Raw genomic sequence first — 26,833 nt, 5'->3', positions numbered from 1 at the left:
TCTTTCTTCGAGGAGTGGGGCGAAAAACTGAGATATACGAGGCGGTTGTAAAACTGGCGTCGTAAGCATGGCACGGCGTACCCAATATGCCTTGCGTACATGGATGTCAAGCCGAAAGATAAAAAAAAAAATGGTAAAGGGGAAATTGTTAAATCTCAAATGTATATAGATACGGGGTGACCAAAAATTAATCTGCAATGTATATATTATACGGGGTGAACCAAAAAAAATATCACACTTTCATTGAATTTTTTTATTGAAGGGGTTATTGTGTGTGTTTGTCACTGAATAATTGTATATTCTAATATATTGCTTCTTTCTATTTGATTTCATGAATAAGCGATTTTTTTAAAAAAAAGTTGTTGCAGAGATTTTGGATCGGAAATTCTGCAACAAATGGTTCGACCGTCGAGATGGCCTTCAAGGTCTCTAGACTTTATCCCTTACAGCCTAATCAAGGTAAGAAAACCCTTGTGACACAAACGAGCGAAACAAAAGCGGGCGATGCAATCCTGCCCTTGGGTTGCGAAAATGTGCGGTGTTCTTCAACTCATCATCATTGTTCGATTCTTAGTGTCCGTAGCGTCATCAAGGGGGATACCGTAAGTAGCGACATTAGAGACGTAATATTTAACGCTGTTTCATTTCTTGACGGTGGGGAAGCTACAAAAGTGGCAACACGGGGGCATTCAGGCACAAGCAAAGGGGAAAACTAGAGGAGGAAGCGAAATGACTGTCCACTTTAGTCCATGGTTCTTCCCGCCTTGGTTGAGCTGTAGAGGAGAAGGTCTAAATATGGGCGAAGGTTTAAATATGGGTTTTGGAGTTATCAGCGCTCCCGAGTGCTGCAGCCTGGCAGAGGCTATTGGAACTGGTTATCTGTGGTGGTTAGTTTCGGCCTTGGACGCTGTTATAGAATTGCGACCTCCGAAAACTTTTTGCAGGTATGTTTTAACTCAGCGTTTTCTGAATTCACATCTGCTTTGTATAGGTAATGATATTAGCGGTACATAAAACAAATATGGGCTTTTATAATGCCATGATTTGTTTGCGAAATATGTACCACAGAGAGCGAAAATAAATTGAAGAAGAAAAATAGCGTGGTGGTCTAAATATGGGCTAGGACATGAGGTCTAATGTTGAGATCACATTTTCAACAAATATTTGGATGTTTTTCTTAATTTCGATTTTTCCCATTCCGCGTGATATTCAAAACAACAGACTATTCATAAATATGAATTTTATAATGTTTTAGCGATAACTGACTGTTTTTCTAAATTTTAATTGCTTTTTGTGATATTGCTACTAGTAGCCCATATTTAGACCACAATTTTGAAATACATCATTTTACCATTTTTTGGAAATTGCTTCTTTTTTTTAAAAAAAAATGGAGACCTTCTATGCATTTTAAAGGCAGGTGCTTGATATATTTTTTTTCCTCCGAAAATGACAACATAAAAAGGGGGGCCCATATTTAGACATTTTCCTCTACTTATCTCTTCCTCTTGCGCTGTAAGGGCTAGGAAAGTAAAAGAAACAGAGTTGAAAAAGCGAAGGCAAGGAATAGCAAGAGGGAGAGCATGTGTGTGACTTGAGAAGGATATGGATATTTTGTTTACAAGATCGCCTGACGTGATTCGAAATGTTACAGCTGGTGAATCAGCAGTGACGTCTGACCATAAGGCAGACATTTGAACATCACGAATTTCCTGGCAAAGCGAAGAAATTGTAAGGAGTTGACAGCAGTGGTAGTCGGTGACAGCCCTGCAGATGCGCTGTCAGCCAATAGTCTGGACCATTCAAAAGTTCGTAAACATTCAAGGTGAAAACGTGTGTCTAGCACCTTGAAAAGTAATTCTTTCGCTCAAAAGTTGCAAGAAGATAACAACGGCGTAGAAGGCCAAGAGGGGAGTATGATTTTAGAAAGTTACTGCTTATGGATAGGTTTGTTGTGCTATTATTGTGAAACGTATATATCAATTAGATTTTTTCCTATGATGCTTGCATTTGGGAAGCCCTGTTTCTGCACATGGAAAGTGATGCATTTTTTCAACAAGGGATAACACACCGTTTTACATGATATTCTCCAGATTTAACGTACAATACATAGAAACTCTTCAATTATAAAATTGCAATAATATTTTAATGAATGACTGATCAATTGAATTGTATTTTACTTTTTTCTTCTGTCATGCTTGACTAATCCCGAAGAAAAGGATGAAAAATAATAATGTGAAATTGATGAAAGGACAGTCACAAACACACATGGACACATTTGTGAGTCCAGCTGCCAGAGCCTCGTTAGTCTGCAACAATACATGATAGTGATGTTGAGCGGCTTCTGGAAAGGCCACTCCTTACACCTGAATATCTCAATGAAATGGCATCATTAAATGACATGGGCATATTCCTTTAGTGTTAACTTTGGTACAGGTTGAATTTTTTATTGAATCAGACCGAAAACCATGTTTCAATTGTGTATATACAGTGGCTCAGTATTTTTTAACTGTATTACGTGTGAACCAGGGTGAATAAAAATCGTGATTTTTATTTTTTTAAAAAAAACATTTTTGATGATTTTTTTATTTAAATCGATTTTTTAAATATTTTTTTAAAAACACGCTTAAAATAGATTGAATGGTTTTTGGCAGCATATATATAGAAATTTATTTAAATAGAAAGGCTATTTCTGGTAAACGGCCCTGTAAAATATTTGAACAGTTTGATTAAAATAAATAAAAAAAATATGTAAATATATATTTTTCTCAGTGGCGTATTCTTAGTCCAAACCCTGGCTATCTCACTATGACATGTGGTCCTAAGCTATGGAGGAAGAGAGAAGACTAGGCTCGCATGAACTCCCGTGTTAGACACACCAATTTTGCCCGCTGTTTACTCCTTCAAGGAATCCGCGTTGCCATCCCAACGGCAGCCAGGTTGCCAACTTCTAAGAATTCATGTTACCAACTTCTAACAATTAAGGTTGCCAACTTCTAACAATTCAGGTTGCCAACTCCTAAGAATTCAGGTTGCCAACTCCTAAGAATTCAGGTTGCCAACTTCAGAATCGTCAGCATTATCTTATTGAAATGAGTAAATTTGTTCAAAGTTTCTAATCGATTTTTCTTCTGTATTTTACACTCTACGCTTCAGGCTTCGCACATAGCCTAGAATATACGCTCCTGATTTTTCTGTTTCTGATACTGTACGTATGAATTTACTATGGAAACGTTTGTTGAGTGTTTTCAGTAGCTCTTCTTCTAATAAAAATATAACATTCTAGATGCACTATACTTGTAACTTAAAATATTTTTATATTCTTTGTAGCTGAATTTTGGCGATTTTTTAAAGATAGTTTGCAAAATATAAGCTGTCATGTTTATTTACAGTTTAATGATAATGGCATTATTTACTGTTTAACATGATTAGTATTTTGTACATTATTATACACAAATTGTTTGCAATTTTTGCCTATGAGAATTATTGAATTTTAAATCAAGACAATTTACATATTACAGTTACAGTTTCCTTTCGTATGAGCTTCACCCCATCAGTACATATATTTTTGTTTCCTTTCTTAGAGCCTAATGAACACCATTAAATGATTACAAGATTAATGCACTTTCATCAAAAGTATTTCTGATATCTACAAAATCCTTATGTACATTATTCTATAAATTATTTTTTTCAAGTGACTTAAATCAGAGATTTAAAAAAAAAAACATCAACCTGATTCAAATCAACCCACCTTGTGTGGAACATCTGTCCTGCGATGAACAAATTCTTAATTAAGCGAATGAATGAATGAAGAGTTAAGAAAAGAGATATGCGTGTTGGTCGCTTCCAACTTAAACCGGATATCCGACGCGTGTCCTCCCGTTTCGCCTTATCCCATTTCGCCTTATTGCGTTTTCACCTCCCCCAATATAATTTCAAATGATTTATGTGACACGAACTTTCTAAGGCGAAACGGGACATCCTATTTAGCCTTATCCTTTCGCCTTACACACAAAAGAATTCCTACCTGCGAATATTATCGACTTGAAGGGTAATTCATAATAGGAGCGCAGAGCTTGTAATGTTGCCTACCTGGGCTCCCATTGACCTGTCGGTTAGGTTAGGTTAATAATACATTAATAATAATGACCCTTCATTTCCCTGGTGGGAAATGTTTTGTGTGTAAGGCGAAATGGGATGTCCCGTTTCGCCTTAGAAAGTGTATTGGGGAAGGTGAAAACGCAATAAGGCGAAACGGGATAAGGCGAAACGGGCCATAACCATCCGACGCAGTATCTGTTTCAAGCATTCTCCTGCAAACAGGAATTAGTGGCAGACAAGCGTCAATGCTGCAAGGGGCGGTGGAGTTTAGCTAACCAGTGTGTGAGAGAGATAGAGAGAGATGCAGAAATAGAAACTTCGTCAAAGTTATTTTTCTGTCAAATTCAATAGATGGCCATCCAAATTGTTCATTGGTATTGTAAAATGTTGCAATAATTTACCTCAGTGAGTTCTGTGCATCAATACACACGATTTGCAAAAAAAAAAAAAAAACGGCTTTGGCAACAATTTGCTTATTTGTTATTAAAACATGCATGTTCTTAAATATATTTGTCTCTAAATTTTCCAATATACAGGGCATTCTCTTGGCAGAAAGCGTTTCTTCTCATTCAGTTTCGTTATTCCGTTATACGGTCGTAAACACCAGGTTGCGTGACTTTTCGGACACACTGTAGAAAGGGGTATTAAAGCAAGAGGAAGATAAGAAGAAATAGGAAAGCGAGGAGAAAAAAAAAAGAATTGGGAAATCAAGAGAGAGGGCGGAAAGTATGTGACAGAGATGAGAGAGAGAGAAAGAATTCAATAGACTCAGGCAAGATGAGATAAGGAAGAAGAACAGAAGAAGATCCGTAAGGAGAGAATAAACAGACAGAAAATGAGAGGGAAAAAAACAGTAAAAGAAGAGAGGAAGTAAAGACGAACAAAGAGGAACTAAGTTCGAAAGCTAGAAGAATCAAATGTTTTGTAATTGCCTTACGAGGATTGAAAGCCATAAAACGTAAAATGAATTAAACTTTAGCTCTGAAGTAAATGTGCAAGATTTTACCAGTCCTCCGCCATCACGATGGAGGACCTAATTTCGGAAACTGGAAAACAGTTGATGCGATGCGACCTTGGAATGGCGCAAGTGCTTCCCTCTGGGTGGTAACCGTGCAGATCCCATCGGATATGATTCCGCGTGTCTATTTGAAGAGATATGGAAGGACTCCAAATGGTTTGAGGCCGCGTCGAATCCAAACCTTCCAAGAAGAATCGGTCCGTGCTGCCAAAATCTGAAATGGCGGGGAAAGACGGATGCGCTATTAGAACCAAATGCACGAGAGAGAGAGAGAGAGAGAAATCGCTAGATGGAACGTGACTGGTTGCCCGCGGATTTTTTTTCTTTGGGATGAAGAGTCCCATTCACGTTTCGGAGTAATTAAGGACACGCCGTTTGCACCGAAGCCAATTTCTGATAAGGGACGTTCAAAAAGTTCCGAGGCACGTGCTAGTGTGCTGCGTAAGCGACAAGCAGGGTGCGAATTAAAAAAGCAGGTATGTCACAAAATTCCTCCCTACCTCCAATACACCCTAGCACCCCTGGTAAAAAATAGGGTTTGGGTTTTCATTTTAAGTACACTTTATGCACAGAAAGACTCATCGAAACTGGACCTACAGTTTAAAGTAATCCGAACCACTATGCGCCTTCACCGGGTATCGAACCCGAGACCAGGCAACAGAGAGGGAAGATTTTATTCCACTTTACAATGTCATATTCAATACTGTAGAACAAATATATCAATTCCCGTTTAAAATGAAAACTTGTAAGTATGATACAAATATGTCATCAGTGAAATCGATAACGTACGATTGCAGTCTCAACACATAACAGTCGGCCCCCGTAGCGGAGTGGTTAGCACATTGCGCTACGACGCCAGGGGTCCCGGGTTCGAATCCCGGCCTGGGCATGGATGTTTGACAGTGTCCATTCATCAATTCCATCATATCATAACTCATCCCCATCTTCGCAAATTAGCCAAAATTGGCACAAGAAGCTAAGTAAAATATAGCAAATTCATCAATGAATCAACACTTAACAATATTTAAATTGATTGATTGATTTGGTTTAAATACTTCGCTTTTCTGCCTCTTTGGGCTAATCGCGAAGATGATGATTAAGGGACACTCAGAAAGAACACCTATGTAGGGATATGAAACCCCGGAACCCTCGCCTCGTAGAGTCCTGTGCTAACCACTTCGCCACAAAGGTTGGCAACAATATTTAAATGTTTTGTTAGCTAAAAAAAAAGAGTAACATACATTAATAAATATAATGAAAAAAGTTCATAAAATCAGAACAGGTATACCATTGCAATGCTTCTAGTCTCGTCATTCTCATTAAATGCTTGGCACGAATATTAGTTTATGATGTTGTTTTCTAGATCTAAAACAGTAGGTACATTTTGTGTACAATGAGAAACGATTCATCCTACGTAGGTCTTGCAAAAACGTGATAATTCGCGAAAACTAAAAATTCAATACAGAAATCGATAGAACACTGAATCCTTGGAACAGATATTGGGTCTGATCATTAATTTGTAGTTGGGCCTCCCGGTGGCGTAGTGGTAACGTCGTCGCCTTGTAATCAAAGGGTCTCGCGTTCGATCTTCAGTGGAGGCCCATAGTGGTTCGGATCCCACTTTAAACTGCAGGTCGAGTCCTGATTAGCCTATCTGTGCATAAGTGAACTTAAAACAATAGCAACATAAATTTATAGTTTTTTTCTATTAAAGTTTTCGTCTAGTTGAGGTTAATAATAATAATAATGGCCAATAATAGTATTATTATTTCTGCATGTAGACCACAAGCGGTTATAATCTAACTTTTGCATGGATGATTCGATTTTATGTCCTCCTCCGTAGCCGAGCGGGTTAAGGCGTTCACTCGTCTTAAGATCGTTCGCTGCGGGACGGCGTAGGTTCGAATCCGGCTCTGGTCGGAATTTATTCGGCCTACGTATAGGGCCGGTGGCAACCCACCATCGTGAGGAAATTGGGAAGCTCCGAATGAGTGAGCGGTAATCCGGTCGAGAAGACCTATATTGGCTGGGGGTTCGTCGGGCTGACCACCCGTCACCCCAATACTGGTCTACGATCTCCACGCTACAACAGGTGACGGAGGAACAGTGTGGGAGGGAGACCAGCAGTCGGTAGGTAAGCCAAGGCTCTCACGGGCTGTTGCGCTGCGGGTTATTATTATTCGATTTTATATTTTCTTAATTTTGAAGGCCACTTCACGCCAAGACTTTCTTCTCATTACAAAGTTTTCTTTAAACCGAAAGAATTCCGTACAATTTTCGAAATGTTCATGTGGATTGCATCCCAATCATAGGCGGTGGGGCAGATTAATATGTCGAGAAGCAATAACAACAATAATTTTCCAGTACAATGCAGAATAATTCTCAGTCTCACGTCTCAACTTGACATTGATCATCACCAGCGTACTGGCAAAAGCAACGACTCTTTAAAGGCACTTATCAGCAAAGCCTTAGGCTTTGTCCATTCGTCCCTGTCCAAAATATGGGTATCTCTGTAACTACAAGCCTACTAATACAAATTGTAATGGACTGATATGCCTACCAAATAATAAATCAAGGCTACATAAGTTAACTCGATCTACGTGTCTGGCTGCGAGAGACAGTCAATCTAAAGCAGTGGTTCACAACCTTCGTGAGCCCGGCCCGATAAATTCGTTTTTTTAAAAGTCTGCTCAGATCACAACAATTTTTTTCCTATATCATTTTCAATTCTTTTTAACTTTACACGTTAATTAATATGTACCCTTGAAATGTAATATTAATTAATAAACTATGGCATAATCACAGAATATACAACGACTAATCCTCTTATCGCTGGTGAACCCCTTAGGAAAGGTCATTTCCAGGTCGGGTTGCAAGTAGCTTCACCCTTCTGGTCCTAACTCGAGAAAGACCCAACGGTTGTAATTCATATTTGGGGACTGCACGGGTGACAGTCTCTTCTCAGCGGCTTCGATTTCTCGCGATCGCTGGAGAGAAAGAATTTCCTCTTATAGCTGGTGAACGAAAAAGGTCATCTTCCAGCTGGTCGCAAACTTCAGGAACACTTTTCGCGGCCCGGTATAATTAACACCTGGGCCCGGTACCGGGACGCGGCCCGGCAATTGAGAAACACTGATCTAAAGTGATTTGCCAATCTTAGAAACTAGCAAATATGAAGATTTAGCTCTAAGTAAACTGAAGTTTTACGCGACATAATTTTTTTTATTGCCCCGAAAACGAATAATTTCATTACATGAAACAAAGTAATTGTCATAAGAAATACTATCTACAAAACGTGGAAACTCGCTATGTATTTTCAAATGTGTGAAAGTAGCTCCATTCTTGGGGGAAGTTTTTCTAGCTCTCTTTCAAACTGAAAAAGATGCAAGATGCTCCGTGACAAAACGAACGGTAGGGGATTTGATATGACGGTTGCGAGAACCACAACCATGGCAAAAATTAATCGACAACGGAGACCTGATTTATTTTTCTTTTGTTTAGTATCGGCTTTCCGGAGACTAAATAGATATCCATAATATCGTTGCGTGTTGACCGCAAACTGATTTTGCAAGATGTAACACCAGTGGTGGATCAATGAATGTTTCTTCCAGGGGTGGATAATTTTCTTTCAAGCTGTCGCTTGCAATGGCTTACTGAACGATTATTATTAGTATTAAACATCTCAACGACGGATCTCCATATTTTTGGATGTCAAGAGAAGGCGAATACTCCTTAGATATGAAAGCCACTGGCGATCGGCATTTACTCTCGTGTTAATTGAAGACTTCTTGTTAACATTTCATCAAAGAATCGACTGACAAACCTGTCACCCTTATAAATCTGCAAAGCGTAAATCATACGTACCCTTTACCTTTGCACGATTTATGTACATATTTCTGTATTGAAAATAGTATCAACAATAAATTTCAGATCACCGATACTCTCGTGGTAGCAAAAGTATTGATAGATTGACTGATTTTGTTTATCTTACGTTGCTTTTCTGCCCCTTTTGGCTAATCGAAGATGAAAATTGGTGATGACGTGATGAAATTGATGAAGGGACACTCACGAAGAACTCATATGCCAGGCCGGAATTTCAACCCGGGATCCCTGCCGTCGTAGCGCCGAGGTCGGCGATAGTAAAAGGAGAAATATCGTTAAACGAATCTACCCACGAATATCACATAAATTAAGTAGTATGAAAAGAAAGTAGTATAGTTAATTTGGGATTCCTCGATGACGTAGTGACAACTCTAATGTCTTGTGGCCAAGGAGTACCGGCCTGATTTCCGGTAGGACCAAACTGCGTAACGGTTCCATTCTAACTTTAAACTGTAGATGCAGTCCCGATTAGCTTACACTGTAAACTGTTGACCTAAGAAGCATTGACAAACAATGACGATTTGAGACCGCCGATTTATTGAGGTTTTATTTACTTCGCTTTTCTGCCGCCTTTGGGCTATCGCGAAGATGATGTGATGAAACTGATATGAACACCCATGTCCAGGCCGATATTCGAATCCGGGATCCCTGGCTTATTAGTGTGCTGCGATAACCACCGGTGGTCGGTTATTAAAACCGTCAATATCCGCTGCCATCCAACCACCGTAAAAAAATTATCATGACTGTGTTCGAATATATTATATAGTTACCCTAATAAATGTAATTTTAATGAATTAGTTTTTTAAAAATATATTTATTGTGCCCATAACTGTAATTTATAATCATTATCTATAGTTATCTGTGATAAAATATTAACATTTGAACAAAATAAAAGGTTGCGTACTGTTTTTGTAATTTATCTGGCAGAGTGTTAGAGCGTGTTGTAAATTTCACGGTGACTGCTCAAGGTGTATCTTAATGTAAAGTGAAATGAAAACATACTTTTTTTTTGCGTGTCACAATTTTTTTTCTTTGTACTTCTAAGATTCACTATTTTTCATTATTTTTCCACTCCTTTACTCAAGTTTGCTTTTTTGAGTTTTTGTTGACAGCCCATTTTATGCACACAAAGGCTAATCGGAACTGGACCTACATGTTAAAGTGGGATCCGAACCACCATACGTGCCTCCACCGGGTATCGAACGCGGGACCCGTTGCTTGCAAGGCGACGACGTTGCCATTACACCACCGGGGAGGGTTTTGCTCCTTTACGCTGATCGAAACGAACGATGAATGGGTGAAAGAGAGGAAGGAACGCAAGGATAGAAAATTCTCTATCCAGTATTTGAACCTAGGAACTCTGCCTCCGTGGTGCTCTGCAACCACTCCTCCATGCAGTCACGCATTTTTTTTAACGAAGGTCAAAGACATTGTGCTCGTACGTAACTGAACTAACTAACTAACTCTCTAGCCATCTTAAACCCGAAGGTTCATGGCTGCAGCAACACAGGCCTTCCATCTGTCCCTATCTTGAGCAAGATCTATATACTCTTTTCCATCCCTACTGATTTCCTTTAGGTCCATCTCAACGTTGTCCCTCCATCTTCGTCTTGGCCTTCCTACAGGTCTCTTACCATCAGGTTTCCCAACAAGGATCCTGTAAACTCCTCTTTCCTCTCCCATTCGTGCCACATGGCCTGCCCACCTAAGTTTTCTTGATTTAATTATTCTAATCGTACGTAACTGAGCTTACATAAATAGCTTATCGTCATTATACTTCGCTTTTTTGCCACTTATCGTGAACGGGCGAGATTTGCAGTCTCTTCTCGTGTGTAAGTACTTCGTTCTCGGTCTCGTTTGTAACGTTAAATGTCGTTCTCGTGTCGATTTATAAACACCTGTCTCGTTAGCGTCTTGGTATCACAGAGAACGTCTCGATTTTGTCTCGAGTTTAGAGATATAATATAGTGTAGCTTGTCGCCGCAATAATTTTCACGAGTATACATGTCATTAAGACAAACAATTTTAACAAACTTTTTCTCTTTGATGTCTCGTTTCGATGCAACGAACTCTCTGAAAACTTAATTTTATCATGAATGTATGTAACCACGCTATACAGCCCCATAGTTGCGACTGATGGATTAATTTTCGAATTGCGACGAGCAAAACATAACCTATCTATGAACAAGGGACGCTCTCCTTGATTTAAAAGACGATTCCTTCTTTCTCAGTTCAGTTTCTAAAGATCTGGTATCGTTCTTGTTTTTTTTTTTTTTTTTGAAAGGCCACAAATTCGAGAGGGTAATGTTAGAACAATCATTTCTGCAACGACATGACAATAACTATCTCAGTTATCGCTTCTGAATAGGGCTACTTTATACGATTGCGTACACCAAGGCAATGTTCACAAACATCACATTTCGTTATTTTCTATGTAAAAACTCACTTACTTACTCGACAATGTTAACACTAGGAGGACGGTCATTTGACTGGTACAGTTTTTTCATGGAATATTATTCACTGCTTTTATTCTGAGCATGAAACAACTCCTGCGTTTCTCTATTTCTTTTATTTTCACATCATTATAAACAGTCATTACAAATTCTGCCTCCTGCAGCGGCTAATAGAGGGTCACAAAAAGAACAAATTGTCTGGTCAGAAGGACCATGTTATTCATATTCAGTTCAATCATGGAATACGTGGAGTTAAATTAACATTGTCAAAATTATAATTAAATATATTCTGTACATAAATATATAAATAAAGCGCCTGTCAACATCATGGTGTGTATGTGTATTCTTGTATTTATTCCATTTATTCATTTATTTATTTATGAGTGTATTTTATTTATTTACTTGTGGTGTATTATTATTTATTTTTAAGTTTCTGTGTTTGTAGAAACATTTTTTTCTTACTATTTAGACTACGTATGCTCTTTTCATTCGTGGGAGCTTTTCAAAAATATAATTACGTTATTCTATCACAAAAATTAGAAATACACGAGCACTCACTTGGAAAGGAGGAGACGCCGGCCCCCGTGACGTAGCGGTTAGCACATCGCGCTACGACGCCAAGGGTTCCAGGTTCGAATCCCAGCCTGGGCATGGATGTTTGTGAGTGTCCATTCATCAATTTCATCATATGATCACTCATCTTCCTCTTCGCAATCAGCCCAAAGTTGCACAAAAGCAAAGTCAAATAAACAAAAACAATAAAAATCAATAAAGGAGAAAACACCAATCTGCCGACACGCAGATGTATTGCCATCATCTTGCACATCTGAAGAATAAATGTAGACAAGTTCGTTAGTATGTAACGAACATCTCTTCCGGCATTGTCATTATCTACTCGCACTCATCATATTCATAAATATTGTTTTCTCCCTCAGATTCGACATCTGACAAATCACTGAGATAATGAGCTATATCACGATCCAGTAAGTCATGTTCGGGCGGGTACAATGGTAGTCGGACAATTGCGATGTTCACAGTTAGAAGTAACACCTGAAGTAACATTCAACTTGAAAATGCGTCCCTTAGACGAACAACAATGAACAAAGATGAAATAAGGTTCACTCAAACTTAGAATACGTTATTGCTAACAGATGTATCTACCTATAAAAACTGTACCCGTCAAAATGACGGCTCATCGTACTTATAGTAGTAATCCAATGTAGTAGCCTTCACACGTGAGATAAAAGTTTAACTTTTTACACAAGACTAGAGCACTAATAGTTCCTAAAAGTCACAGAACATGGAAGCTGTGGAGCAAAATTAACATTGCCAAAATTTCAATAAAAATAGGGTCAAAATGACGGGTCCCGTCTGGAAAATTCTTTGAATGTTAGTAACAATGGTTCATTGTGAGCATGCTATGTTGATTGGACATTATCCGCTTTTATAGAAATTCTAACACTTCGTTTCGAGAGAGTGGAGCACCTCTTCTCTCGTTTTCACCGGTGCTGGGAATCGAACCTACGACAGACCCGTGATTTTACTATGAATTCGATGTTGCGGCGTGGCGTAGTTGGTTAACGCAACGGATTCGTAGTGAATTAAGAAGCCTGTCGTAGTTTCGATCCCCACCACCGGAAAAAAAGAAATGGTTCATCTAGAAACGAGAGAAGAAGTACTCTCTCAAAACTCTAGGCAATTAAATAATGTATGCTCAAGATTGACAGGTTTCTTCATAATTCAGTACAATTACTACAGCACAACATTTACCCCATTTCGAATTGCCTTAGGTCATGTAATGAGCTCTGAGTAATTAGGCAAGAAGTGACAAATGATGTGTAAAGGTGAAGGGAGTAATATTTATGTAAGCAATGTAGTTTGTAGGTTGAAAACACACGACTGGAAATTCAAGCCAATTTAAATAATTAATAAGTCACTAGTGCTGTTTGTGTACAGATAGACTAATCGGAACTGCCTACAGTTTAAACCACAGTGCAACATGTCTTCGCCGGGATCGAACCGGAACCCCTTGATAATTATTGCTATTATTATTGAGAATTGGTGCTCAAGGGGTTATCCTCAATATCCGATTTTTTATATATTTTTTATTTAGCGTCGCTTTTCAGCCACTTTTGGATAATCGTGACGATGAGGATGAGTTGTGATGAAACTGATGAAAGAACACTCACAAAGAACACATGTCCAAGCTGGGATTCTAACTCGGGACCGCTGTGCTAACCACTTCACAACGGAGCTCGGCCCTCAACACTCGATCTCTAAAATAAGTCTCCTGTGGTTAAACTAGGAGGTGGAAACACATCGCATAGTCTTTTTTTCTTTTTTTAAACTGATTGTTGATTTTTCATATCCGCGTCATACGAACAATACCCAACGGAATTGTCGACAATGCATCTTGTAGTCAGAGATGGCGGTGATTGAACCGCCGTTCACGCGATGACGTAACAGAACCTACAACGAACGGGGTGGATAAACGAACTACAGTCGCACACTTACCTTTGAGGTCTCCAACCACATCTTGCTCTTCGCTTTCCTTGTTACGGGGCACTGACATAGCAAATTGCAGAAACGGGGGGGGAAAGATAGAGACAGAGAGAGAAAGAAAAGATAGAATCGAGAAGTTTTTCTCAAATCCTGTCGGAATCGTGGCAAGAAGCAAGTGAACGTCGAGGTCACACACACTTGTTATCCCTCGAGAACGGAAAGTGTGGCGGGGACTCGCATACCGGTGCAACCGAGCCTTTGGAACTGTAAGGAGCACCTAACAGCTTGGATGGAGATAAGCGAACGCGCGCTCACGGTCGTACGGGGGTTGCAGGAATCGCGCAACGGAGGGAGGATCGGCAGCAGTGTTGCCAACTGCACTACCATTATCGTACGTGCACAATAACTACCAGAGCTCTGAAATGATTGACATTTTCTTTGGAGTGCATCACCAGGGGCGCCGACTTGTCAAAATTATTGGGGGGGGGGCGGCTCTGATCACTGAAATAAATGAATGAATAACTCACTCCCTCCCTTTTTTCGTATAGCAGTTTTTAAGCAGCTATTATATACCTCATGCAAATGAAATGTAACATGAAAAACGTGTGTCTGCTCATTTGTTTTTTAGATAACAATTAACATTTTTATTTAAAAGTAGGCTATGTATTTACATTTAGAGGCCAACATAACGGTAGCCGAGCGTGTTGGGTGGTCGGCTCAACTCGCTTTGATCCGGAGGTCTCAGGTTCGAGTCCCGGCGAGGGCATGGGTGTGTTTTAATGTCCGCAACAGACTTGTAAAGAAAGAACATTTGACGGGTGCAAAGAACCTTAGTGTTGACGTACCCATAAAAATAGCGAATATTTATAATATTTAACAGTTTTATTTAATTATTTACAGAAATGCTAACACAAATCGCAGACAAATAGTTTCTTTTTTGTTCTTGATACAATATTTTACTTTTTAAATTTAATTTTGCAATAATAAATAAACACATAGTAAGCCGTGCTTTAGCAATAATGCCTTTGATCATAGCCGTTCCCGCTTTCGCAATACAGACTTTTCATAAGCTTTCCTTGCTTACTTTACTGCAAGCCAGTGTTAAATAAACTCAAAGACTTTAGAATTATTTCCCCCTATTCTTTGGACTAGAGGAAGAGATTTCGAGGATAACTAAATATCGTACATATCAATATTGCCTGAAAGTCGTGTTTACGACTTCAAATTGTTCAGAATTCACTATACAACATACTGGCATAATTGTCACATCACCTCGTTATGCTGTCTCCGTTCATAGCCCCCCGCCCCCAAAGTCAATGGTTTAGCGGTCTCAACCCCCCAAATTTGATGGTCTACAACATTTCAAATGTGTATTTAAAGTTAAGTTCATGTTGCACAATTCAGAGTAAACTTTACAAGAGAAGCAAAATAATACATTAGATCCTCTTAAGCAAAATTATTTGAGGGGCTCTGCACCCACATCATTAACATTGGGGGGGGCGAGCTCCCCCAAGCCCCATGGAGTCTGTGCCTATGGCATCAACACTTGGGTTATTTGCACCAGTCACATTATACGGTGTTCAGCCCCTTTATCATAACTAAAATCAAAATCTCTCTCTCAGAGGACTAAATCCTCCTTATAGTGGAACCACAAGGTAAAAAGCCTGCGCAGACCCGCGACTCCTCTGCACCGTACTCCTGCGTGGAGGGAAGGGGCAGAGTGGGGCACGCTTCCTTATGGCCCGCCTTGAACGGAAGTTGCGCGGTGACTTTTCGCTGAAGGTTCTTCTCCTTGTGATCGCTCTGTACATATTTAGACACGGAGGCTGTAAAGGGGAGCTCGACACAAAATGGATAACAGAGCCCTGCAGAGGATTATATTGGCAGTAGATCCAGACGCCAGAGCTTCGTTCGCCTGCAAGTAGTAGTTACCGCGGTGTACTACGCGGAAGTGAGCAGAGCTCTGGTTTATATGTAACATTTGTCGTCAATTCCCACGCATATTCTAACTTTGGCCGTGTCCGAAAGGTGCAAGACCGTACTTGAAGCGAGCATCCTCCGAGTATGGTCTTGCAGTCGTGGACTGGAAGTGAAAGTCTTTCGAATTGCACTTCGACTGCAGCGCCAAATACGATCAGTAGATAAAACTGAGTACTCGTTGTTTTCCCAGCATTTTAAACACTTGTTCTTCACCATAGAAATCACATAGCATTTTCAAATGTTCGTACACATACATTTCCACACATTAGAAGAACCAACAACTTGCTGGCTTTCTAGCTCCATGATTTTAAACAAACGAACAACGAGTGCGAAAATCACGTGACCTAGTCAGCAACCATCTGTACTGCGAGCTGTGAACTTGCGTACTTGTCTTCTTGGCGCTTTCGAACTGTACTAGGTGACGACACTTCCGTCAAGACTATACTTCAAGTCTGTACTTTGTACCTTTCGGACAAAGCCTTTATACAATTAAGTACACTAGATAAACACTGAATGTATACTGGTAAACAGGGATTACAAGCTCCTACGCCCTGTCCAGGAAACCTCTGGAGCAAGCGAACGAACACAAGTCTTCTGCGCAAGTAGGATTCGAGAGGTATCGATTTATTTATTTGGTGTTTTAAGTCCACTTTATGCACAGTAAGGCTAATTGGGACTGGACCTATAGTTTAAAGTGGGATCGACCAATGAACGCACGAGAGGGGAAATTAATGCATGGAGGGGAAAACGCGGCTGCAGCTACCAGCCGTTTCCAGAAGCGCGCACTGCTTTGCTCCGCACACTAGTTTTCTCCCCTCCTCCACCGTAATGGGCGGCATTGTTGGTTCACAGATTCCCGGAACCGAATGTATATTTTACAATTAATACTGGTGCATTTCTACCAACAAAGTGACATTGCACTGCTGATTTTCAAGATTGCCAAAAGATATGAATTTGTTGTTGATTAACATGTTGCATTTCTGCAACCTTTGACGAATAACAAAGAAAAGGATGAATAGTGACGACACGGAGTCTGAGATCCTTACTGTGCAAGATAGCAGTCTAGGATGTGCTAAGGTTGACACTAGAGTACCTTTAGAAAAGATCACACCTTACATCCCGAGGTCAATTTAAAATAGCCATTTTGACGCACCGGTTGCCTAACAGCAAGGGGTTCTAGGTTAGAATCGTGGGTAAATCTTGAACGTTGAATTCTGCTTTTTCCTCACCTCTATCATCAACTCATTATTCGTTCCATCGTAGCGATTAGCACGTAGAAACAGAAAAACGGTTTAAAGTAATCAAACACACACAAAAACGGAAGTCCATTTCTTGCGGTGGATCAAGCAGGTCTGCATTGGGTACTTACTGTTAGGCAGGTCTCACACGCTACTCGTGCGAGAGTTTTCTTCTCCCCGAGTTCAGGATGGAAATCTCTCCCGTCCTGAACGCAGAAGCTGTTCTCAAAAAGGATTCTGAATTTAGTTAAACTACCCTGAGAACCTGCACAGACCCGTGACTCCTGTGCATCGTACTCCCGCGTGGAGGGGAGGGGCAGAGTGGAGCATGCTTCCTTATGGCCCGAGCTGAACGGAAGAAGGGGAAGGTGCGCAGAGACTTTTCGCCGAAGCTTCTTCTCCTTGTGGTCGCTCTATAGCTAACAACATTTTCGCAAAGCATCCCCCCAGCTGTCTCATTGTCCCCATGTTAAACCATAGGAGCATGACCCAGCTAACTCCAAGGTTCGACCAAACATTCCCCCAGCTACCATTATTCACTTCAAGCGCTGCCTCCAATACCAACAATAAATTGTCAGTTAACATCAATAAATTACTATGCATCTGCCATGTGACGTCTACAATTAAGCCATCGTCCGCCCATGGGGCCAGTATAGTCCCTTTCACCAATTTCATCTTAACACCATTCATTATAATCAGGGCCGGGTTTTTTGTGTTAATTTTTCAAAAAATTCGTGAAAAATATATAAAACAAAATTTTTAGGAGTTACTATAAATGAAAATCTAAATTGCTCAAACCACGTAAAAATACTTGTTAAAAAACTGAATTCCAAAATATTTGCACTGAGGATATTAAAACAAACACTTCAAACAAATTCACTAATTTAGGTATATTATGCAATGTTTCATTCACTAATAAATTATGCAATAGAATTTTGGGGGAACTCACCGGCAAGTTTAGAAGCATTTAGAAAACAAAAGCAAGCTATTAGAATTATAGCAGGTATGAAGCCTAGGGAATCGTGCAAAACGTTGTTTAAGAAATTCAAAATATTAACCCTCCCTTCAAGTTCAATAGAACACACATATAACACCCGAAATAAACAGCTCTTGAAGCCTTACTTCACCAGGCTAACATTAGTTCAAGAAGGACCCAACAGATGGCAATTAAAATATTCAACCATTTACCAAATGATATAAAAGCAGAAAGTATGACAAGTTTCAAAAACAAATTAAAGAAACTATTAGTTAATAAGGAATATTATAGCGTTAGTGAATATCTAGATTGTAAATTATAGAAATTTTGTAATTATATTTTTTTTTTATGTGAACTGTACTGAACCCTCCAAATACCAATGTATATGGTTTAAATTGAAATTGAAATTGAAATTGAAATTGAAATATACCGGTAGTTAAAAATACAGCAGTAATTTCGTGATATTTCGTGGTAATTATTAATGCCATGCACTTATACATAATGTTACTAAATCAATGAATGATTTTATACAAGGCATATTATTTGCAACATTTATGGAAAATAAGCTTAAAAATAGTAAATAATAAACTTCACCTGAAAATCAGTCTTACTCAGTTATATTTATATTTTAGAAAAAGTGGAATGTAAGTTTCGGGTTAATGTGCCTCTCCAAATGATTTCTCATTCCATTGCAGCCAACATCTTCAAACCGAATATATTTCTTAAAAAGAAATTTGTAAAAAATGCCATTTTTTCGTTTATATCGTAAAAATGAAAATGTTCGCAGAAACGATGTTTTTTTGCTAAAACTCGCGACAAAATTACAACCGTAAATCAGTCAGCTCAGTTACATTTCAAGTTTATCGCTAATAACAAGAAAGCCTGGCCCTGATTATAATCTTCGCGATTAGTGAAAAGTGTCAGAGAAGCGAAGTAAAATAAACGATATCAATCAATCAGGGATTCGTGCAATAGTTTTGGCTTAACGACATTAAGATAGGTTATTTTGACACGAATTTATGGTTTTGACATGTTAATAGGTTGGCAACGCTGATCGGTCGATGTTGCCGGTTCGCGCAGCGCTCTGTCAGCTACGAGGGAGGAGGGAAGAAAGAGAAAAACAAGGAGAGGTCGAACCTTGTTTGTCAACACGCATGCATCACATATGCAACCGCCACCTGTGCCAGTTACAAAAGTACAAATCCAGCAAGAAAAGGCACCACCAGATGGTGTTGGCGGTTCAGAGGGTAGGAGAAGTAGAACGGGGGTTCGTCAGGTGCAGAGTGTCTGTTTTGTTCCCTTCCCCGCGCAGTCAGCGAAACTGGGTCAAGCTCAAGAGTCCACCCCCTCTCGGGGATGAGAAAGGAAGATTTGGCAACAGGGCGCACATCAAGGGCCTTGTTTTCAATCTTCGTGCAATAAAATGTCTGTGTTTACACCCCGCACTATCTATTTTGTGGTGTTAATTTGTTTTGGTAAAGCAGACAGAATGATTTATGTAATTGTACTTGCAAAATCCTCGGATGAACGTTTCTCAGTTACAAAATTTGCTGACTTCATCCGAAGAGGTTTTAAATCTAGCTATACAGTTGTGGCCATTACGAATAACAAATCTGAAAGTTCGAAAAAGAAAGCTTGGGCCTCTTTGGTGTAGTGGCGACACTGTCGCTTTGTAATCAAGGGGTTCAGGTTTCAGTATTCAGTGGAGGCACATTCAATAGTGGTTCGTGTCTCACTTTAAACTGTAGATTTAGTTCCGATTAACCCATCTGAGTATAAAACGGACTTTAACTTTTTTGATAAATGGAAGACTTGTAAGTTCTCAGATAGCATGCTATTTAATTTACAGATCTTGACGATGGAGCATCGCTTAGAATATTCCAGGTTCTAGTCCGGATTTGACTATGGGTGTTTCTTTGCATGTGATCATTATTTTATCTACATCGTCGCGATTAGACCAAATTGGGAGAAATGAGACGCAAAATAGGAAAATGTCAAATATAATGCGGTATTTCTAAGGTGCGTTGCAAAATGATAAGAACGCTGTGGGAAAGTGTACAAAGTAACGAAAATAAGAGTACGAACATATAATCAATGGTTATATTATTACAGAAAGAGCACACAAATGGTTCTGAAAAGTAACAGGCATGTGACAACAAGGGCAATATGTACAGTTTAGAAAAAAAGACAAAACAGGCCACTCCGACCGTTGCAAAATGATACGAACACTATCACTTATTAGCCAATAAAGGAACCTTGTCGGTGCACAATACGGAAAACTCTATCACACATGTTATCCACGAGTGTTTGCAACAGAGTAACATCGAGATCGTTCCATGCAGCAACAATAGCATGTCGTAGATCGTGGATGTTGTCATACTGGGTACCATTGGCGTATACAGCTCGGCAAAGAATACCCCAAAGGTTCTCCATAGGATTAACGTCTGGAGAATTAGCAGGCCAAGCCATTGCAAAGACGTTCTTCTCCAGAAACCACATTACAGTGGATTCAGCCGTGTGTATTGTGGCGTTGTCTTGTTGGAACACCCATGGGGTGTCAGCTATGTGTGCAGCAAAAGGCAATAGGTTGTCGTCCAGTATGGTTTGGTATGCTGGTGCATTCAGACGACCCGTAGGAAATGCTAGGTTGGTGGTGCCATGATATCCGAAGCCACCCCACACCATTAGAGACTGCCCTCCTTGCTGTCGCTTGGAGAAGATCCGTTCCTCTTTGCGTAGATCGTGCCAATAATACCGCCAGCCATCTGGACCGTCTAAATTGAATTTTTTCTCGTCGCCGAAGATGACACGCCGCCATTCCTCCTTCCACGTCACGTAAGTCCTGGCCCAGTCGACTCGCCGATCTTTATGTTGTGCAGTGAGTCGCTGCTGTACCTTGGCTTTGCGATAGAGAAGACGATTGCACCGTTTGACAGTCCTGCAGAGCGTGGATTTATGTACACGCATATTCGGATCGCGAGACAACTGTCCAAGTGATGTGTTCCCAGCTGCCAACTTCCTCACAACAGAACGTTCCTGCCGCGGCGTTAATTTTCGCGGCCTTCCCGGCGCTTTCTTTATACCATATTGTTCCCTTAATCGCAGATAATTGTTCACCACACACGCACTCCGCCCAAGCCGACGTGCGATCACATTCACAACCACTCACTCTTCTTTATAAGCCAATATCTGGCCTTTTCACGTTCTGACAACGCTTTTCCACGGCCAATTCTACTACACTTGCCCGCACGACTTCCTCGCCACCTTTCCTGGGCAAATCACTGTTAACAACTGTCTGCCGTTGGTGCGTGCTGACACGTGTTCATTCGCTGCCTCTGGTGTGACGGGAAAGACGTTACCTGGCTCCGTTCTTATCATTTTGCAACACTCGGCCGACCTCATGTGCCATGTTTTCGTACTTGCTCGTACATATACCCGTCTGCGCGAACAGTAACTGCTTTCGTATAATACACACGTCTATCTGTGTCCGTGGCCATCGTTTTTATTTTCCGTTTGCTTTTTGTTTTCCCCATTTCGCTATCTGCGGTACCGTTCTTATAATTTTGCAACGCACATTAGGTTCTGTACTGTTTACGTAACTTCAATTTCCAAATATTTTCTACGTCAACTATTCTGAGAATGAAGTCGTTGACAAATGCTATGGGAAGCATTGGATCTTGCGGATAGGAATGTATTACGTATGATAAACAATTGAACTATACTACTATAATTAACATTTGGTGAGAACTTAATATGAACTAGTTAAGAATCAGCAAACACGGACGCTCACAACTCACGTGCTCTCGTTTGTATTGCCTTCGTAATTACATTGGACGGAGAATAGTTTCTTATGTATCAACGAACGTTCTACAAGTGTTACTCTAGGTGGTGATTAAATATTTACCACATTCCCATTTCTATTCACTCGAGTAGTATAATTAATGCTATAGCAAGGACAACAAATGATGAGCCCCCTCAGACAGATTTGACTACACTTAAAACAATGGCAAATCGGGCATATGCCCCAATCGGCCAAGTGTGGAACCCTGTCTAATCCAAGATTTTTGTAAAAATGCCCTGAAACTACAGTGTACAAATGATGAGCCCTATCAGATTGATTTGCCTACACTTATAAAAGGCACTTCTGTGAGATTGTTGTCCATAAATTTGTTAAAAATATGCCCCTCTTGATATTTTTTTTGGCCACACTTAAAACTAGGCCACGATACACCCACCCACATACACACCTACACCCACCCACACACACACACATACATACACACACACCCACACATATTTACTTCCGGTCCACTTCCGGTCCACTTCCGGTCCACTTCCGGTTCACTTCCGGTTTGCCTACTTCTGGTCCACTTGTGGCCAAGTTGTGGCCTATTTCTGGTTTATTTATATTGCATCATGCTGTGCAACAAATTATTATCCAATATTATGCAATAAATTATTAGACACGTGTTGTTTTCTGATTGGTTGGTTATGACATAATGTGATGATGTGTTATATTCTGATTGGCTTATTGTTTCAGATATTTTCAATGCGGTCCGTGTTTAGGCTATATAAAGAGATTTTGCATTGCATATCAGCCAGTATTGTGAGAGCTGTTGAAGAGAAAGGGTGTGTTGTTGCAGTGCTGCTCATATTTTTTAAACACAAAAATATTGCAGATTTGTATAAATTGAATTACAAATCTATTTGATTTAATATACAGAATTTTTGACAACCTGTCATAGGTTTATTAAGTATAGAGTTTTGATTTGAACCCCAAGAAATTTTATATAAATACCAAAGCCAAAAATATTAACACACATACACACACACACACACACACACACAAATCACACTGCTGAACCCAACTGATATTTTTTATTAAGCATAGAATTTTGATTTGAACCCCAAGAAATTTTATATAAATACCAAAGCCAAAAATATTAACACACATACACACATACACACATACAAAATATACAAAGCACAGTGCTGAACCCAACTGATATTTTTTATTAAGCATAGAATTTTGATTTGAAACCCAAGAAATTTTATATAATAAACTAATAATAAAAATGCCAAATCAAAAACATTGTAATCAATGCAAAAAAAATATATCCAGCCCCCAATTGGGCCAGGCACCAAAGGAATTGTCTTCTAGACAAATGCAGAACTCCCACTAAAATATGTCATAAATGCAATAAAATATTTAGCAAGGCATATTTCAATAGACATGTGGGCTCTTGTTCTGTACAGTCATCAACATTGCCCCCACAACCATCTACATCTGGTCTGAAAAGAAAGCATGAAGCACCTGTTAATGCTGGACCTGCAAAGCAGCCACGCTATGAACCACCTATCCATAGCAGTTTTAATGGCCAATTAAGAGATTATCGGTTTGTATCAGAGCCAAGATGTGGTATTAAGAATTTTTTGAACAGTGTAAATCCTGATGCGCAGGCAATTCTAAATGCACAAAATGGCTCTTATAAGCTGTCCCTCAAATTGTTTACACAATATAAGAAACCAAATGGCACAAAATTTACACAGCCCCACATAACAGAAACTGTACCTGTATATTCAAATGCAAATTCAGACAAAATAATAAGCAGTTTGATAGATCAATTGAATATTAAACACTCTGAATTTGCGGCAAAAGAGTCTGGATGGAGCCTATGCGGATCTCCACACAAGTTATATGTTAATATTTCTGAATTCAGCCCATTACAAGGATCTACATATCTGCCATTACCTGCTAATATTAAAAACAAAAGAGCCGTGGTTAACATAGAAAATAATGATGATAAATGCTTTTTGTGGTGTATTTTAGCTGCTTTGTATCCAGTTTTAAGGCATCCTGAGAGAATAAGTTATTATAAACAGCATGAACATATTTTTAATGAAGCAATGAAGGGCTTAGAATATCCAATGTCTGTTCAGAATATTGATAAATTTGAAAAAAAGGCCAGGCATATCAATGGCAAACAATTATCTATTAATGTATTTATTTGTTCTACTGGCCGTGGCAATTGTTTGATAGCACCTCTCAGAATCAGTACACTTGATGATGAATCTGCTATTCCAATTGATTTGCTCTTAATTGAAGGGGATGGCACATATCATTATACTCTGATACATAATCTTGAAGCTTTAGTCAGAACACAACTAGACAAATCTAATAGAATATTTAAGTTGTGCAGAAGATGTTTAACTGTATTTGATGGTCAAAAAATGGTGAATGGGGTTCGGGAAAAAAATGCAGAAATTGCTAAAAAGAAGTTAATTGAGCATCTGAAATACTGTGGCAACTATAAACCTGTTCATATGGTGATGCCAATGCCAAGTGAAAATTGCAAATTCAAAAAGTTTGAAGCCTTGTTGGAACACCCAGCATATATAGTCTGTGATTTTGAATCAAATCTCAAACCTCTTGCATTCTGCAATCCAGATCCTGAAGAATCTTCAATTACACCGTACCAGCTACATGAACCTTCTAGTTTTTATTATGTTGTTGTACAGGATGGTGTTGTTAGTAAAGAATATTCACACATGGGACCAGATGCCATCAAAAAATTTGCACATAGAATAGAAATTGAGTGCCGTGACATAGCATCTAATATCTTATTAAAATCAAAACCTATGTTGCCTTTAACAGAGAAATAGATTGAAGATTTCAACAATGCAGAAAAATGCCCGGAATGTGATTCTGAATTTTCAGATACAAAAATCAAGGTGAAACACCATTCTCATACAGATGGTAAATTCAAAATGGCCCTGTGTAATAGCTGTAATATTAAGATCCAGAGACCAAAATTTGTCCCCATATTTTGCCATGGGGCATCCAATTATGATTTTCATCATTTGATCAGGTACGAGGGGTTTGACAAACAGAATTTAAATATTTTAGCTGAAAATGATGAGAAATATATTGCTATTAGCAAAATAATTAAAGTTAATGGTGTTCCTATTCACTTAAGATTTCTTGATTCCTACAGAATTTTATCTGCTAGCCTGGCTACACTGGCCACTCAATTATCTGATGATCAATTCAAAATCACATGTGCCTTGTTTCCAAATCAGGACCTGAAATTAATTAGGCGGAAGGGTGTATATCCATATGATTACGTTACAGATTTTTCTAAATTTGATGAGTGTTCTCTGCCACCACAACATGAGTTTTACAGCAAAATCAGAGGATCTGGAATCACTGATGATGATTATCACCATGCCCAATTGATGTGGAACAATTTAAAATGCCAGACATTTGGTGATTATCACATGGCATATTTAAAACTTGATGTCACTCTCTTAGCTGATATACTGCAGGCATTCAGAAAATCATCAATGCAAAATTATGAGCTGGACCCAGTGTATTTTTACAGTGCCCCAGGCCTAGCATGGGCTGCAATGTTTTTAAACACTAAAATAAAATTGGATCTGATCCAAGATCAGGACATGTATCTGTTTATGGAGCAATGTATAAGAGGAGGCATGGTGCAATGCTCTCAGAGATATGCCAGAGCAAATAATAAATATATTCCCGATTATGATCCAGCACTGCCATCAAATTATATACTGTATGTAGATGCCAATAGCCTCTATGGTTACGCTATGATGGATAAATTGCCATATTCAGGGCTTGAATGGGTTGAAGATTTCAATATTGAAGATCTTAAGGATTTTGATGACAGTAACTATGGCCTCTTCTTAGAGGTTGATCTGACAATTCCAGATAATTTACACAACAAATTTTCTGATCTGCCCCCAATTCCTGAGGTTAAGTGCTCACCTGGCTCTAAACAGAAGAAGCTCATGATGACACTGGAGCCAAAACAGGGTTATGTCATATATTACAAAAACCTCCAGTTCCTGATGCATCATGGTGTCCAAGTGAGCAAAGTTGGCAAAGTTTTGAGGTTCAGGCACTTAAAATGGTTGAAGTCATATATTAATACAAACACAGAGCTTCGAACATCTGCAAAAAGCTAATTTGATAAATCTTTGTTTAAATTGATGGTCAATTCTGTGTATGGCAAAACTATTGAAAATGTCAGAAAACATACCGATGTTAAAATAATTACTGACCCCAGCCTGAGCAAAAAATTGATAGCAAAGCCTAATTTCAATTATAGAAGAATTTATGATGAAAATATGGCACTTTTCAACATGAAAAAAACAAAGATTAAGTTTGATAAACCTATTTATGTAGGGGCTGTGATATTGGCATTGGCCAAATTACACATGTTAAAATTGTATTATGATGTGTTGAAGCCTTTTTATGGTAATTGTGTAAAATTGATGTACATGGACACAGATAGTTTTGTTCTTGATATTCAAACAGAAGATGTTTATCAAGATATAGCACAGCCTGCATTGCTTGAATATTTTGATACCAGTGAACATACAAAGATTCAACCCCACAACAAAAAGGTGTCTGGCAAGTTAAAAGATGAGACACTTGGTGATGTTATTGTGGCATTTGCTGGGTTAAGGGCCAAGATGTACAGTTTTGAAACATGTAGTGGTGTTGTTGCCAAAAAAACCAAGGGCATTGGCAAAGTGACTGTTGACAAAGAGCTTGAATTTAAAGATTATGAAGATTGCCTCAAATCCCAGAATTTAATCAGAACATCAGAATCCAGAATTCAGAGTGTGGATCACTTATTGACTACAAATATTGTAAGAA

The 26,833-nt window shown here is 39.1% G+C and overlaps 1 protein-coding gene across 1 annotated transcript in view; it reads right to left on the bottom strand.

Moving 5' to 3' along the window:
* Nucleotides 1-14,038, bottom strand: part of LOC145998377 (sodium-dependent proline transporter-like) — a 137,466-nt gene extending 123,428 nt beyond the window's left edge. Inside the window, exon 1 of the mRNA XM_083134783.1 lies at nucleotides 13,966-14,038. Within this exon, the coding sequence (XP_082990909.1) occupies nucleotides 13,966-14,023 (58 nt within the window). The 5' untranslated portion in view covers nucleotides 14,024-14,038. The remainder of the gene's footprint in view (nucleotides 1-13,965) is intronic.
* Between the last annotated feature and the right edge of the window lie 12,795 nt (nucleotides 14,039-26,833).

This window comes from Lepisma saccharinum, chromosome 14, assembly GCF_977018435.1.
Source record: "Lepisma saccharinum chromosome 14, izLepSacc3.1, whole genome shotgun sequence".
Lineage (NCBI taxonomy): Eukaryota > Metazoa > Arthropoda > Insecta > Zygentoma > Lepismatidae > Lepisma > Lepisma saccharinum.
Note: the sequence above shows the minus strand (reverse complement) of the source record. Positions and strands in the feature narration are given on the sequence as shown.